The sequence below is a fragment of the Anser cygnoides genome, chromosome 7, assembly GCF_040182565.1.
Source record: "Anser cygnoides isolate HZ-2024a breed goose chromosome 7, Taihu_goose_T2T_genome, whole genome shotgun sequence".
NCBI lineage: Eukaryota > Metazoa > Chordata > Aves > Anseriformes > Anatidae > Anser > Anser cygnoides.
The window spans coordinates 6,244,883-6,259,256 of NC_089879.1; the positions used below are offsets into that span (position 1 = coordinate 6,244,883).

General features: G+C 41.5%; 1 protein-coding gene across 5 annotated transcripts in view; it reads right to left on the reverse strand.

Moving 5' to 3' along the window:
- Positions 1 to 14,374, reverse strand: part of GRK5 (G protein-coupled receptor kinase 5) — a 168,278-nt gene that overhangs the window by 23,841 nt on the left and 130,063 nt on the right. For 4 of the 5 annotated variants that reach the window (XM_067000384.1, XM_067000385.1, XM_067000383.1 and 1 more), the window contains 5 exons: positions 11,929 to 12,029; positions 8,955 to 9,047; positions 5,660 to 5,723; positions 4,974 to 5,114; positions 3,966 to 4,156 (listed from right to left, as the gene is read on the reverse strand). In XM_067000384.1, the coding sequence (XP_066856485.1) occupies positions 3,966 to 4,156; positions 4,974 to 5,114; positions 5,660 to 5,723; positions 8,955 to 9,047; positions 11,929 to 12,029 (590 nt within the window). Of the gene's footprint in view, positions 1 to 3,965; positions 4,157 to 4,973; positions 5,115 to 5,659; positions 5,724 to 8,954; positions 9,052 to 11,928; positions 12,030 to 14,374 lie in introns of those variants that run through there. The other variant, XM_048057409.2, reaches the window with a different exon arrangement.

Genomic DNA, 14,374 nt, shown 5'->3' on the forward strand with positions numbered 1-14,374 from the left:
CTCATGTGGAAAAAAGAAAATGCCCAATCCAGCCAAGTTATGAACTTCTGAAAAAAATATCTCCCATTTTCATATATGTAGCACAGCTGTGGCAGGTCATTCTTATAAAGGGCTTGTCCACACCAAGCCGGCTCTACCAGCTGCAGCTTTTAGGTGCTGTCCGTGCCAGCCCCTCTCCATCCCTGCCTCTCCTGGTGGCAGGGGGCTTCTGTCAAAGCGGGAGCTGTACGGCTGCTCTCCCTGCTGCTATGCAGACATCACGGGGGCAAGGAGCAGCCTCTGCACAAGCACAGGGCAGAGGAACCAGCCAGGAGCAGGGGGAGCCTGGATCAGGCACCAGCGTGGCTGGGTAAGGCAGGGAGAAGCGCACGGATTCAATTCACAGCTTTCTGCCCTGATTTTATCTGATGGATTCCTACAGAAACCCAGTATTTAGCCTGGTCCAAATCCAAGCAGTGCTTGGTCTCGCCTTTCTTCAAGGCCTCCTTGCATTTGTGAACCAGCTTGATTCTGTTAGCTTCCCAGCAAGACGCATTTCTTTTCAAAGAGCAAAGAGAGGCGGGTGTGCAAGAGGAACCCTCCCAACAGGAGAGCGGCGTGCTGCCTCCGGGGCAGGAGGCCTCCTGCATCACTTCAGTGCCGTGAGTTTTCCTCCGAACAGAGACAGATATGTGGCAGTTTCGACAATGCTGAAAGTGACACTTCAAAACCTGTCTGGTTTTATTTAATTTTTTTCAAGCAAGAACATACCAAGCTTACTTTCCAAGTAAACAATACTGAAATATGTGAAGGGCAGCTGGACGCTGAGGGGAATCTGTGATTTTGTTTAACATATCACCGTGGGCTTTCCCTGCCTATCAGCAGAAGTTTCCCAGTACTGGAGCAATGTGGTGGAGGGCGTTTCCTACTTATTTTTTAAGACTTATTCCAAATCCCTTAAGAACTATTACCTGAAGAACTTAGACTTCATTAGTTACTTCATCTTCCACTCCAGCACTTATTAGTCCCACCTAAAGCTATGACTATGGCTAAATGAAAAGGATTCCACATATTAGCTGAGAAAAGATATTTTCTTTGAATGAAAAAACAAGAGACTCCATGAAGGCTCCGAGAACAGTTCAACCCTTACAGTCCTTTGTGATTTAGGGCAATTAAGGCAAACTTTCCTTCCCCCAGACATCACTTGTCATTTCTGTTTTCAGATCTCCGGTTCCTCAGGATCAAGGATGGCTCCCTTTGCATGGCTAACACTTGGAAGTGTCAGGGAGGACTGTGATTTTTGTGCTGAAATGTCTAGAAGAATTAACACTCCTCTGTGGACCCAGTTATGTGTAAATATGCTTCCCAACCGTACAGTTTCCGAAATGTAAACTGGCCTTGCCTAAACATACTGAAACATAAACTGCTGGCACTACGCCCATGCTGGAAAGGCTATAGTGCATTGTTCTGCTCTACAGGACAGCATAAACAATACAATTAATCATGGTGGACAAGGCTTTGCTGTGTACTGTAATGCCTAGGACATTGTGATCTTGATGCAGATTGGAGCTTGCAGGCATTGCTATAATATATATATATTGCTACACTGCTATTATATATATATATATATAAATTCGAGGAGAAGCAGAAGGTTTTCTTCTTTGCTTTCCAAGAACAATCAACCCATTGACCTTTACTAACATGATACAGTTGAGAAATATAATGGAAGCTCCTTGTTTGACACGGGAATTCTGACTTTTTATCTGATGCTGAACCTGAAATCTGGCCCGGTTGTTTTTTCGGGTCACATACAGAGCGTGCCTCACTGGTGCATGAGATGGGGAGGTATTTTGGAATGCTCTGATTTACTCAGAAGCGTTTTGTTCACAGAAAATGAAATTAAGTCTGAGGAATAAGTGTTTTGCTATGAATTATTCACCTTGAGAAAGCTGTAGCGTTTAGTTGCTATATTTTATTGACCTATAGAGCACTTCTCACGGGTCCCAAAACACTTTGCAGTATTACAAATTAGGGGTCTCTGCAGCTGCTCCTGAAATACTGCTAGAAAATGTCACCTACCAGGATATAATATCATTCATCACCAAAATGAATGTGCCATCTGAAGTGCAAACTAGCAACTCTTTTAAGAGGAGCATGAAACAAGTTCTTAAGAAGGTAGGATGCCATTTCTCTCAGAGCCCCATGCTATTTTAGATGGCCAGATCTAATTTGTTTTATTAGAGAGTGGCATTAGTATGGCATTTTACCAGTCACGTTATGAATGTATTTATCATTTTCATCAATAAGGTATGCTTATGATTTACTTTTTTTTTTTTTTTTTTTTTTAAGAAACAATAAAATACCTCCTAAAACTTTTCTGAACATAGTAGGATGGTTTTTTTTAAAGAAAAAGGAAGCCAGGTATGTCACTCATGATCTGATTTTTCAGTTGACATTAAACATTTAATTCTATTTTGTTCCTTGAAAAATTCTACTTCTGGGCCAGTGCCAAATAAATCAGCATATTATCTATGTCTGCCCTCCTTGTACGAGCTAGCAGGATCTGAGTCACAGCAAGGCAACCGAGTGGCAATTTGTTAGAGAACTCCTCCAAGGAACAATATCATAATTTATCTATATACAAGCATATGCACAATGCTTATTATACATGGGCATGTCAATGATTTAAAGTGTAGCTTAGTTAAAAAAAAAAAAAAAAAGGCACAACAAACCACCATATTATTGTCTATGAAATATTGTCCTTGGATGTTCTTCCATCAATTTACAGGACCTCTTCTGCTGTGAATGCCAGCAATAATGATTTCACAAGCTAGGATCACGAAGACAAGCATTAAATGTTGTTTACAACTATATTGGTTGTTGATTAAAGAAAAATAAATAAATCCCTGTGGAGCCATGAGAGCTCTCTCTAGAGCCACCCTTCTTATCCAGCCAGTAAACCCGAAGAAGTCCTGACAGAGTGTTTGTGTATAGCCATAAGCCAGCCTGGAAACCAAGAACTTGGCTCATCTAGCTAATCAAAACTAGAGTTTCCATGTCCTAGGGCATTAATCCGTGCCCTTTGTCTCAAACCCTCCTGTGTTAATTACTCTGCTGGAAGAGAGGGAAGTCCCTGGCTGCCTGCAGGACACTGCCAGCCGTGTCCCTGCTCCACAGCAGTAAAGGAGGCCTAGAGACTGCCTCATTTTGCAGGAAAAGTAGGAGGTAGCAAGGAGTGATGCAGGTTTGCTGCAGGTCCTGAAGCAGCAGCAGTGCTCCAGCAGAGAGCATGTTGTGCTCTCTGTGAGGATGTGCAGCTTCTCCCTGGATGGAGGGGGTGTCTGCTTTCCAAACTCTCTTGGCTCTCAGCTGGAAGTGAAGAGGCACCATTTGTCCAGTGTGCCCAGACTTCAGAGTGGTTCCACCTGCTCTAGCACAAACTGCATGAGAGGAGAATGAAACCAGCACAAACTATGTGAGGAGAGAATGAAACCAATTACAGCAAACTACCATGGCTCGTGGGCCACAGCTTTCCCTTCATCATCTATATATTCTGCTCCCTATGGGGCAGGAGAGGTGTTTTTTTTTCCCCATGTCTGATGTGTCATAGCCCCTAATGCAACACAATCTAATTAAAACAGAGGCTTGAATAGAATGATCTCCATTTCATACCAACTAGAAACTTGATTCCTTAATTAAATCTCTTTGAAGAACTTTCATAATTCTCTTAGGTCATTCAGTGCATGCTGAGAGTAGGATTTGGGGGAGTTTTGTGTTAGTTCTGTGTAATTTAAACATGATGTTTCTAGTGAAGCAACTGCTTCCTTCCACTACTACTGAATCGTACCGCATTTGTACATGGGTTTGCAAAATTTCATCAAAGACACTGAGACACCTAAACTGCATTGTACCACCATGAGCAGGGGGGATGCAGACAATTCTGTTCTACCTGGGAAAGTTGTCTTAAGACTCCAAAGAATGCTTACCTATATACTGTATTTTCTCTGTGAAGGTCTTCTAAACCACAGAGAATCTCTGCTGCATAAAACAAAGCTCTTTCCTCTTCAAAGCCTGGGTTTCCCATGTTGTAGATATGAAACTTCAGGTCACCTCCATTCATTATGGTCAGAACTAAACACAGTGCATCCTTTGTTTCATAGGCGTAGGCTAAATTGACCTAGAAAAACATTTGTAGCATGGTTTTGACACTTCAGTTATCTACTAAGGAGAAATCACTCACTTTTCATTAACAATTTTCACTAGAAAAAGAGAAAAAAACCACATTGAATTTGATAAGGGCCTTATCACAATAGCAAACACACATTTTAAAAGTATAGAAAAATCAGATGTTAGGATTTTATAGATTGATTTGTTGAACCCAGACTACTCATCATCAGAATCCCCAAGTTTAATTCTCAGATGCTTCTGGGCAACAGAAATCTTAACAGTCAAGGGGAGATCCAACTCCAGCTGCTCTGTTTTGTTGGACAGCTGTCAGAAAAACACCATCTCAGTGGGTTCCCAGACAGCCCACAAGAGCTGGCAGAACTCAGGAAAGCCCCAAGTCAGGCAGACCAGCTCCACATCACTGGCTAGATGCTCCTACCAGCCAGTCTCTTCTGATCTATTTGGGCTGAATCTCCTTCAGTCTGCTCCAAGCTCCTCTCTCCCAGGCACTGGGGATTCAGGTAATCACGCAGGATAAAAATAGCTCAGCCTGATGCAAGCCCTGATGCAAGTCAAGGCTGTAAAGAGCATCAAGCTCACATGGTAGAAACAGGCACCTTGCTTGGTGCATTTCCCACAGACCACAGATAAAACCGAGACTCTGCAAACGTGCATGGAGCAGGAGTAAGGTGAAATGTGGAAGGATTGGCTCCCTACAGAAAATGGCACCTTTTCTGTAACGGGAGTTGGAAGAGGGATCAGATACAACAGGAGAGGGTGCCCAGCAGGTGAGCACAGAACTAAGCTCTAGAGAGTTCAATACTCACTACAAACTGACTATTGACTTTTTCTAAAATCTGCTTTTCATTTAGTGCCATGGATTCGCCTTTCCTCTTTTTTATTCTCTTCTTCTCTAATCTTTTGCAGGCGTACATCTTCCCTGTTGCTCGGACTTGGCAAGCGCAGACCTGAGAATTAAAGAGAACAATTGCTGGGTAAGTCAAAGAAAACACTTTTTCTGGGTTGCACTTTGCTCCTCACAATCTGGTCTGATCTGATTTAGTCCTTTTAAGGCTAGAGACAGTGGTGTAGCAAATAAGACTTAGGCGGGGGCATCTGGGGAACCGTCTACTGTTTCCAAACCTGCTGTGTAATATTGGTTTAATTATTTCACTTTCCTCCGCCTGCTTCCTATCCCACCTCCTTTTGTCTGTGTAGATGGTAATCTGCTCCACAAAGGCCTGCCTCTGCCTCCTCGGACCCTGCTGCCCAGGCAGTGACCTCAAGCCATTAGTAAAATACAAGCAGGGTGTGACCCTAATTCCACTGTGACTGCAACAGTCAAACACAAAATAATTTTTGAAAGTGTTCTTTTGAGATTGCAGTGTCAAGAGAGGTTAAGTAAAACTGTCAGCAATTAATGAAAATCAGCCTCTGTCTCATCAAGATACTGTAACCTGCAGTGCCTGAGAAGGAAGAAACATTCTTAACAGAAACTTTCAGAATCACTCACCTCCCCAAAGCCGCCTTTCCCTAGCACCCTGTACTGCCTAAACGTGTTTTTCGTTACTGGTTGCCTGGAAGAAAAGGAAAAAAAAAAAAAAAAAGACACACTACATTTAATGCACTCTCCTTGATTTATTTATTTCAGGGCATACTTTTGAAAAGCAAAATAGATAAATATTATATAATCACATTATTTCAAGGTAATTATATTATATAATCTAATATATAATTATGTAATTACATTACTTCAATACTATGTATGGCCTGAACTTTTCAATTCCAACATATTAAGCTGTAATAAAATACAACACATTAGTGAGTCATCAGTATAATTTCTGCTAGCATCTTAGGACCGAGGAGGGTTCTGAATCTCCATTATACAGTTTTGGCCTTTGTCAAGCAGAGACGAGGCCTGAGAGCTTGCAACAGCATATTAATTCCATGGCTCATCTCGTGATACAGAGGAATTTTTTAAGGGTCGTGCTGGGCTAAGATCTAATCACTTTGGTCTTCAAACTGAGAAAAAGAGATCCAAGATCCAACCACTATGAAAATACTTCTGTTTTCTTGACCTTAAGCAAAACAGGAAATCAATATGAAACAAGCAAAAAACAATCCCGGGAACTGGAGAGGAGAATTCGGATCCCATTCACAAACGGGTAGGAGCAGGAAGCAGGGCTCGGAGCCCTTCCGGCCCAACCTGAATTACCTGCCTCTTGGGACAGCACCGCTGGGCAAGAAAGGAGGAAGAGCATCTCTTTCCTTTCGGGCATGTGAAACAGATTAGCTGCAACCATTCACCTGACAAGAAAGCCTTTTGGTTCAGTTTCTTGGGCAAATTAAGCAGAGGGTCTTTTTTTTTTTTTTGTCTTATTTTTTTTCCCTCTGGTGAGTTAACCTGCGTGCATTTTCTGTAGTAATTTAAAGGCCAAATTAGGGGTTAAACAAGTCTTTCTGACAGCAGAGTTCTCCACAGGGGTACAAGATCTTAGGAAATTCCCACAAAAATCTGCTCTACCAAAAGCGCTCCAGCCCTAAATCTAGCTTCTACCGCATTTGCTGTCATTAAAGTTTTACGATGTGACAGAGAAAGAACTGGGGACTCTGAGATATCTGATTTTGTGTCCACCAGTCTATCACCGAAGTTTTAAAATTGCATTAGCAGTCGATATGAACGTTCATCAGAACCTCGTCAGAGCTTTGTTTTCCTTTGGCGGGCAGCCAGCCGGCAGAGGGAGCACAATAACGTGGCTGTTCCAGCGGCGGCGATGATGAGGTTGATGACAATAAGGAATAAACGTTCAAGTGAATCGTTTCATTTATGCTCATCATTGTTTTTAAAAGTAGGGGAAGAAAACTATGCAAATAGCCAAAACGGAAAGAGGAAAAATGCTATTTTCAGGCTTCTAAGAAAATACTGCAAATTCTGTTAGGGTTAAAAGCAAGAATTAGCAGTGATAACTACGTGCTCAGCAATGTCCCTGGAGTAAATCGACTATTTGACTCTCCACTGGAGCCAGCAGGCTGCCAGAAGGAGCTGTTGATCACTCCATGCTACTAACAGCTCTTTGCTAATCCTAAAAACAGTTCTTAAGCTGGATAGGCACAGCCAATAGCTTGTCACATTTGTTGGGAGAATGGAAAAAAATAAAATCCTCAAAGCATTTGAGAAAATTCCTTATCCTGAATGTGAAAATAGCTGGGAAATAGCCTGGCTAGAGATGAATCATCTGATGTTTTTCAATTGAAATGGAAGAGTAAATGCTGGATTCAGAGGAGATGGCATGTGGAGCACGTCTTGGCATGAAGCGGCTCTCCCCTCTGCCCACCACCTCCCTTCCCCCTCTGCGGCAGCTGTGTAGCTTTCCAGGGAGAGTAACTGGCACAGCTCGTTTGATCTCCAAGCCCTTATGCTCATATGCACCACTCAAGGATCTGGTCCCAGCTCATCCGCCGTAATTAATTCCATTTGTGGCAACTGGGGCTTCTCTTGACTCAAGGTCACTGTCACCCAGCAGTGGTCATCTGCTACGGCACTCACCAGCAAGGAGGGGGCAAAGGTCCCGTTCCCTGCAAATTAATACCCACTAAGGCAGCTTGCTCATTACATGTGCTCTTCAATGTCTAGCCAATAAATACCATGTGAGGATCTATATGCTGCATTTTTGTCTGTTTACGGTGTTTTAATAATTGTGATAACTGGTCTAGACAAAAAGTCACCATATTCAGAGCATAGCTAAATAGAACGACAACAAAAAATCAGAATGTATTTTAATCATACCTAATACCATTAAACAGCAGAACATTTGAGCTTTAGAAGCCAAAACAGGCTCCCTGGTGTTTTGGGATGGATTTCTCTTTTATTATTTACTTCCCTACCAAGCAGCATCCGTTTCACTCTTGCTTGGGCAGTGTTCACGAACGCAAAGCCAGAGACTGGATGTGTATCGTACATTTAGCGCTGTAGATGCACAAGGCTAGGTCATAAACAAGCGCAACGTGTCCTCCCACTGTGCCACGAATAGCTCATTGTGACAGGGCCTACAATGAAATTGGTCACAGAGGTTTCCTGGATCACAGAGGAGACTTGGAGTCCTATTTTTATGGGTTGTACGTCTTGTCCTATTCACCAGGCATGCACAAGCATACTGGGCAAAGAAGTTGCCCAAGCTGCTTGCTGGAGCCTGCCACCTCCAGGACAGAGGTGTCCTTGAGAGAGAAGGCAGTGGCCGGAGAGCATTTCTGGATGTGAGCACATTCATGGAGAATAAAGGAGCACTGCACATGCCCCAGACACCAATCGTACTTGGTGGATGATCACAGCTGGAGACTCAGTTTATAGTTAAATTGAATCCAGTGCCAACATAACCATGACTTTTCTACATGGCATCTTCATGGGGCTAAAACCATCACTTCTTCTTGAACCTTCTAACAGTAAAGACTTAAAAACAAAAGCTAAAATTAGAAAAGCCTTCCTGGACCTCTGGGAGAGCTTCCCTGGAGTACAGCTCAGGGAGGCAGGGAATGAGTCTTGATGGATCTTTCGAAGGAGAACAGCATGAAGAGGGAGAGAATCGCTGCACAGAGAAGGCCATAAATGGCAAGCACTGGGAGGAGGTACTAATAATGACGAAGAAAGGACAAACTGACTTTGCCTTCAAGACAAAGGGACTGTACATGCACCATCTCAGCTGCCAGATTTTGACAGTATTCTGTGAGCTTTGCATGGTAAGTGAAAATAAACCTTTTGTATTCACCTCTATTAAAAAAAATAAATAAATAAATAAAATATTGTGACTTACCTTTCCAACCACTTCCACTGGAGAAACCTGTCGAAGTACATGCTGTTTAGGTACTCTTGGAATGGTTCCCCACTGAGGTGGTCAAGGACAGATCTATCTCAGATGAAAAGGATATATAAGCATTTTATAATCCTCATCTTGGAGCAAAAGAGAAACAAAACAAGAGGAGAAAATACAGACTTCTTGAACAGTAGGGTCATCTGACTCCTACTTAATTTCTATTTTATTTTACTCATGGTTTCAGCCTAGGAACAAAGTGATATGTTTAATGTGTTTCATAAGAGAAGGAGTTACACAAGCTGAATAGAAATATGCACTGGTAATGCTTGCTGAAAATTAACAAGGAGTTTCCCATTGGCTTAAATGAACTTTTACAAGGGCAGTTAGACACTAGACAAGTATCTTTGCTTCTCTTAATAAATTAAGTCTGGCTTAACACAACACCTGCAGGAACTGAGCTCCTAAACTTTGGGGGATGTTTACATCTGGATTGAAAATTTCTGCCTGAAGCCCATTTCTGTCCAAGGCAGACCATCAGAGATGTTATTTTGAGCAAAAAAAAAATCAGTCTGAATTCCTGCTATACAGAAGAATTAATAACTGTGATTAAAGTGAAAGGGCTTTTCCTAACAGCAATGTGCCTTGTAGAGTAAAACAGAAGAGAGTCTGAATAGCAATCTGCATTTGTTCCTGGATCAAGAAAAGAATTTGGGGACTCACACAGTGGCTGCAAAGTGTTTATGAAAGGCCAGTATGTAACTGTGACAGATAAGTATGTTGCTTGTGACAGGCAACAAGCAGCCCGAGACCAACAGACATCCCCTGAGGAAGGCCAAGGGTTCAGAGCTATGAAAACAGAGGCTGAACTAAGAGCTGCCTGAGATGGAAGTGATCATGTTGATCTGTCTGTTTTTGGGTCCTACCTTGCTTACTGTCTCTGGGCTCTGCTGGCAGGAGGGTCTATATCTAAGAGTAAATAGACACTTTTCTAGATTTTTCTGGAGGAGGAAATACTCTGAAAAATGACTCTGGTTTGGGAATGGATGAACTATGGCTCATCCTGGGGTGATCCTAGACTTGACCAAACATTCAGGAAGAATACTGAGTCTTCTCAGTTCAGTTACTCTCCATTCATGAACCACTATTCCTATGTTTTTGGAATTTCTAAGCTGTTTGATTTTTTTTTTTGATAATAATTCTTGCACCATACATTTGGAACAGGCAGGTAATTGCAAATATTCCATATTCAAAAGACAAATTGCTGTTGTTTTCATTGGCTGTGCCCAATTTCTGATTGGACACAGATCATACAGTATTTGTTTTAAGGAGATGAAATATTTCCCTTAAGTGAACACAAATTTAGAAAAAAAAAAAAAAAAGAAAGAAAAAAGAAAAAGAAAAAGTCAGCCTTAATGAGTTTTACCAAATATCCAAAATCAAACTGAAAATTATCGGGGAAATTGGAGGGAGGCAGGAGAAGACAGTCAAAATATTAAAGGTCAAAGCAGCAGATAAAGTTATACATCCATTTCTTCTGTAGACTGATCTTAACTAGAAGGACTTGTCTGAAACTCATCCCTGCTCCTGCTCTGACAGGATAGCAAGTTTCAAATTTATGTGCATGCTCCTTTTTTTTAGTCTGGCTGCGAACACTTCCAAAATTAACATTATTCAGTACATTTAGTAAGTACCAACAGCAAGTCTTTAAAACTTTTCTTTGACCCCATTTCAGTCCACGTAAAACGATCATCAGCATATTTATGAACAAGGTCTCAAAACTGGCTAATTTATCTGTTTCAGTTGAGAAGAAGAAATGGCTGTCTGTGAATAAGAGCCTGAATTAAGTGGTGTCCAACGCTAGCCTATTTCTTTCAGTTAATTAAAAGCTTCACATATTTTAAAGAACAATAGCTGCCTTTCACCACTTGTTTGCTTTTTAGTTCCCCTCTTTGGCAACAACAAAGTGCATTTTACAGTAAACTGTCAGCTTTCAAATCGATTTCAGAAATGGAAACAGACATCAGGGTTTTTTATGTCAAGCACAGCTCTGCCTTTGTCATTGTGACTGGCACACACAACTGGTGCAAGTTATACTAGCATCTCAACATGACACCGGGCCAATGCAAGTAAACTAGCTATGTTATAAGAGAAGGCCAGAAATAACCCACATCTCCTACCAACGCAAAGAATAACTGAAAACAGAAAAGGTCAATGAAATGAGTCAAAACAATGAATGACAGCGGAGCGAATTTTACAAATCCCCATTACATCACCCAGGGAAAACAAACTGTGCTCAGCCAGAAACCACATGGGCCAGCTTGTGATGATCCCTCCTTTTCATATTTTTGTTGGTTTATGATCTACTGGCGTGAACATACTCGGGTCAGTACTTGCAAATGCAGATCGCATACCTGGAGCTTTAGAACATAATAGTACAAATCGCCTCGCCGCTACAAAACCTGATAAGCCTTTTCCCAGACAAAGGATGAAATAATGCACGTACGTTTGAACTCCGCAGACAGACAGAAAGCATTAAAAAAGCTCCATTCTCCTGCTGAAGATTTTCTGGAAAAGCCATGCAGAGCAAGTTTGCACATTCCTCTGTCTAAATGGACTGTATAGCCACTTAATTTTTATTCATTTTGAAACAGAGATGTTTTCTTTGGATACATTAGCATTGTAGCTCTTTTCACACGGCATGAAATCCATGGCTGGTTTACTTGGCTAGAACACTCTGTCAAATACCTGAAACACTAAGTGCCTGTGTGTAGTGTATATAATGGCATGGAAATATTTATTATATTTCGTTCAGATGAAATGACTTCACTCCTTGTCAGTTATGCCTCTAGGATTATGAACATAAACTGAAGATACATGCCTCGGATTCAAATTGCAATTTCTCTCTTTACCTGTCACTGTCTTTACAAGCTGCTGACTGCAGCCGTGTGGTCTTTGGATATCAAGTTATACTTACTTTGTACAGTGAGAGAATAGCTCTTTGCAAGGGCTGTTTTCGAGTTTTTCCTCTGTCTGTTGGATAAGATCTTGACTGACTTCTGGAACGAAGGCTGGAGACTGGGGGGAGAACAGAGGGGCACATTATCTCTGTGACGAGGTGCAGATTCTCTTCTGTTAGCATGTAAAAGACACATTCATTATTTATTCCCTGCACTGCTTCAATTCAATTCCAGCGGTTGTGTAAAAGCAAAGGAGCTTTACGTCAAACAGCAGTAAAATAGGATACCGTGGTAACTCACTCCACATTCCACTCTATCCTCATACTGCTTTTCTGCCTTCTCCTGTACCTTCACCTCCTTGCCCAGCCTCATGAATATTCAAGACCCACTCCTTGCCAATTCTTTGAACTGCTCCCTCGCATCCCATGAAAAATGTGCTGGCCTGAACTGTGTACCGACCATTCTCTTAAACAAAAGAGAATTTGCTCAGTGTTTTCACTTCATTGATGATTCATTGTGCTGTCTGAAAAATCCATCTTCCATCTTTTTTCTTTCTCTCTCTTTTTTTTTTTTTTTTTTTAAACTATCAAGATTTCAAAGGAAAACAAGAGTGGAGCATTTGTATTTATTGATTTATATATAAATAACATAAGAAGATGCTTGCAAAAGTGTCCGGACACTTTAATTCGTCATTAGAAGGACAGGTTTAAAATAATCACTTCAAAAAGGAGCTATGCCAACCAAGCACATAAACTCTTTTCATCCTCTCCTCCCTTCAGAGAGACTGTACATTCAGCCCCCTCAAAAAGCCCTGGTAAGAGGTCTTTTGCTGTGTGCCTCCATGGTTAACCAGTTCAGGACCTTTGGGACTAATTATCTATAAAGACAGTTTTTAGGCAGCCCACATTCTCACTCATTAAAAGTACACTGTAATTATATAAAGAAGTGTATATGCATGCATGTGTGAGTGTCTGTGTGCGTGTACACCTATTTCAAGACATTTCTCCCATTCACACAAAAGCCCCTTCCTATAATCAAAAGGATTTTGACATTTTCAGTATGCCCAACCGTAGACGACAAAAAAAAAAAAAAAAAAAAAAAATCTTTCCTTGCAGAAGACACAGCACTTGGTAAGGTTCCCCATCCATGGCCGTGACCACCAGATGTGCTGAGTGGGTGGGTCACAGAGCATCATCAGTCATTCCTGGCCAGATGTTCTCATTAACTCACCCTTAGTTAGAGATATCTTGGCAGGCACTGCAGTGCATTGCAGGCAAAGTTCAAAAACACTGGGAATGAGGACAGAGGAAGGGGCAGAGGTGGAACCGGAGAAAATCTCCAGCATGGTGAAAGCTGAATTAAGCCTTTTATCTTTTTCTTCCCAGTGCTGAAATGTGAATATGAGCCTGTTGTGACAAGAAAAAGTAAGTTTGTTCCACTTGAATGTTTTTTAATAGGGCCATGGTTTACAGAACTGTCTGTGCACGCTGCGTAAGGCAGTCTCGCTATTTAACCTTGAAAGACAATCTGCAGAGCATGCTGGATATCTTTGACCTCGCTGAAAAATTTCCTCATTTCCGCCATATATTTATCCATTTCCTCAGATACATCCACTGTTAATCACAGGCAGAGCATATCGCTAATAATTAAGAAGTCTCACAGTTTCTTGATGGGCAGATGAGCCCCCGTATTATGGGCCTGAGAACCGTGGAGCACATCTCAGTTTTAGCTCAAGAGAGTAAGGAGAGGCAAGAAGAGTGAAGCACAGAAAGGAGAAATAAACCCCCAAAGTCCTTTTCTTGAGTCCTACAGCTGCAGGATTGAAACTATAGGAAAAAAAAAAAAAAAGAAGAAGAAAGGAAAAAAACAAAAATGCTTTTTAAGGAATATTCAGATAGGAACCAAAGCCTAATGACTAGCAGCATTTCAGCTGATTTGAGCTAGGAACCATATGAATGAATACCCCTAGTTTGTGCATTTCATAGTCAATGGGGTATGCTATACAAGCTCCTCTGCAACCCAAAGCTTGCACGCGGCTGCGTGAGTCTACTGTTCTGACACAGTTATTTTGAACACCTCTCTGATTTAAAGGGTACAGAAAAAATGCTGAACTCTGCAGTCTTCATACTTATGTGGATTGGGAGTGTCGTTTTCTGGTCTGAAAGGAGCCATACTTCAGAAAAAAAATGATATTAGGGCCTCTAAATGTAGTTGCTACCAGTAAAATCTAGGATTTGTTCTAGATTTATAGGTCAAAATTGGGAATCAAATCTAACTATTAACCCCCTAAACTAAAATAATTAGACACTTAGACCAAGTGACTTGATTCTTCCAGGTGCTAGGCAACTTCATTCCCCATTGGCTTAACTGGGAGGTAAGATGCCTTGGTGTTAGTGTTGTAGACTCTGTACACAAGTATTACTAATGGGCAGCAGATCCACACACAAATTTACCGAACAGTAG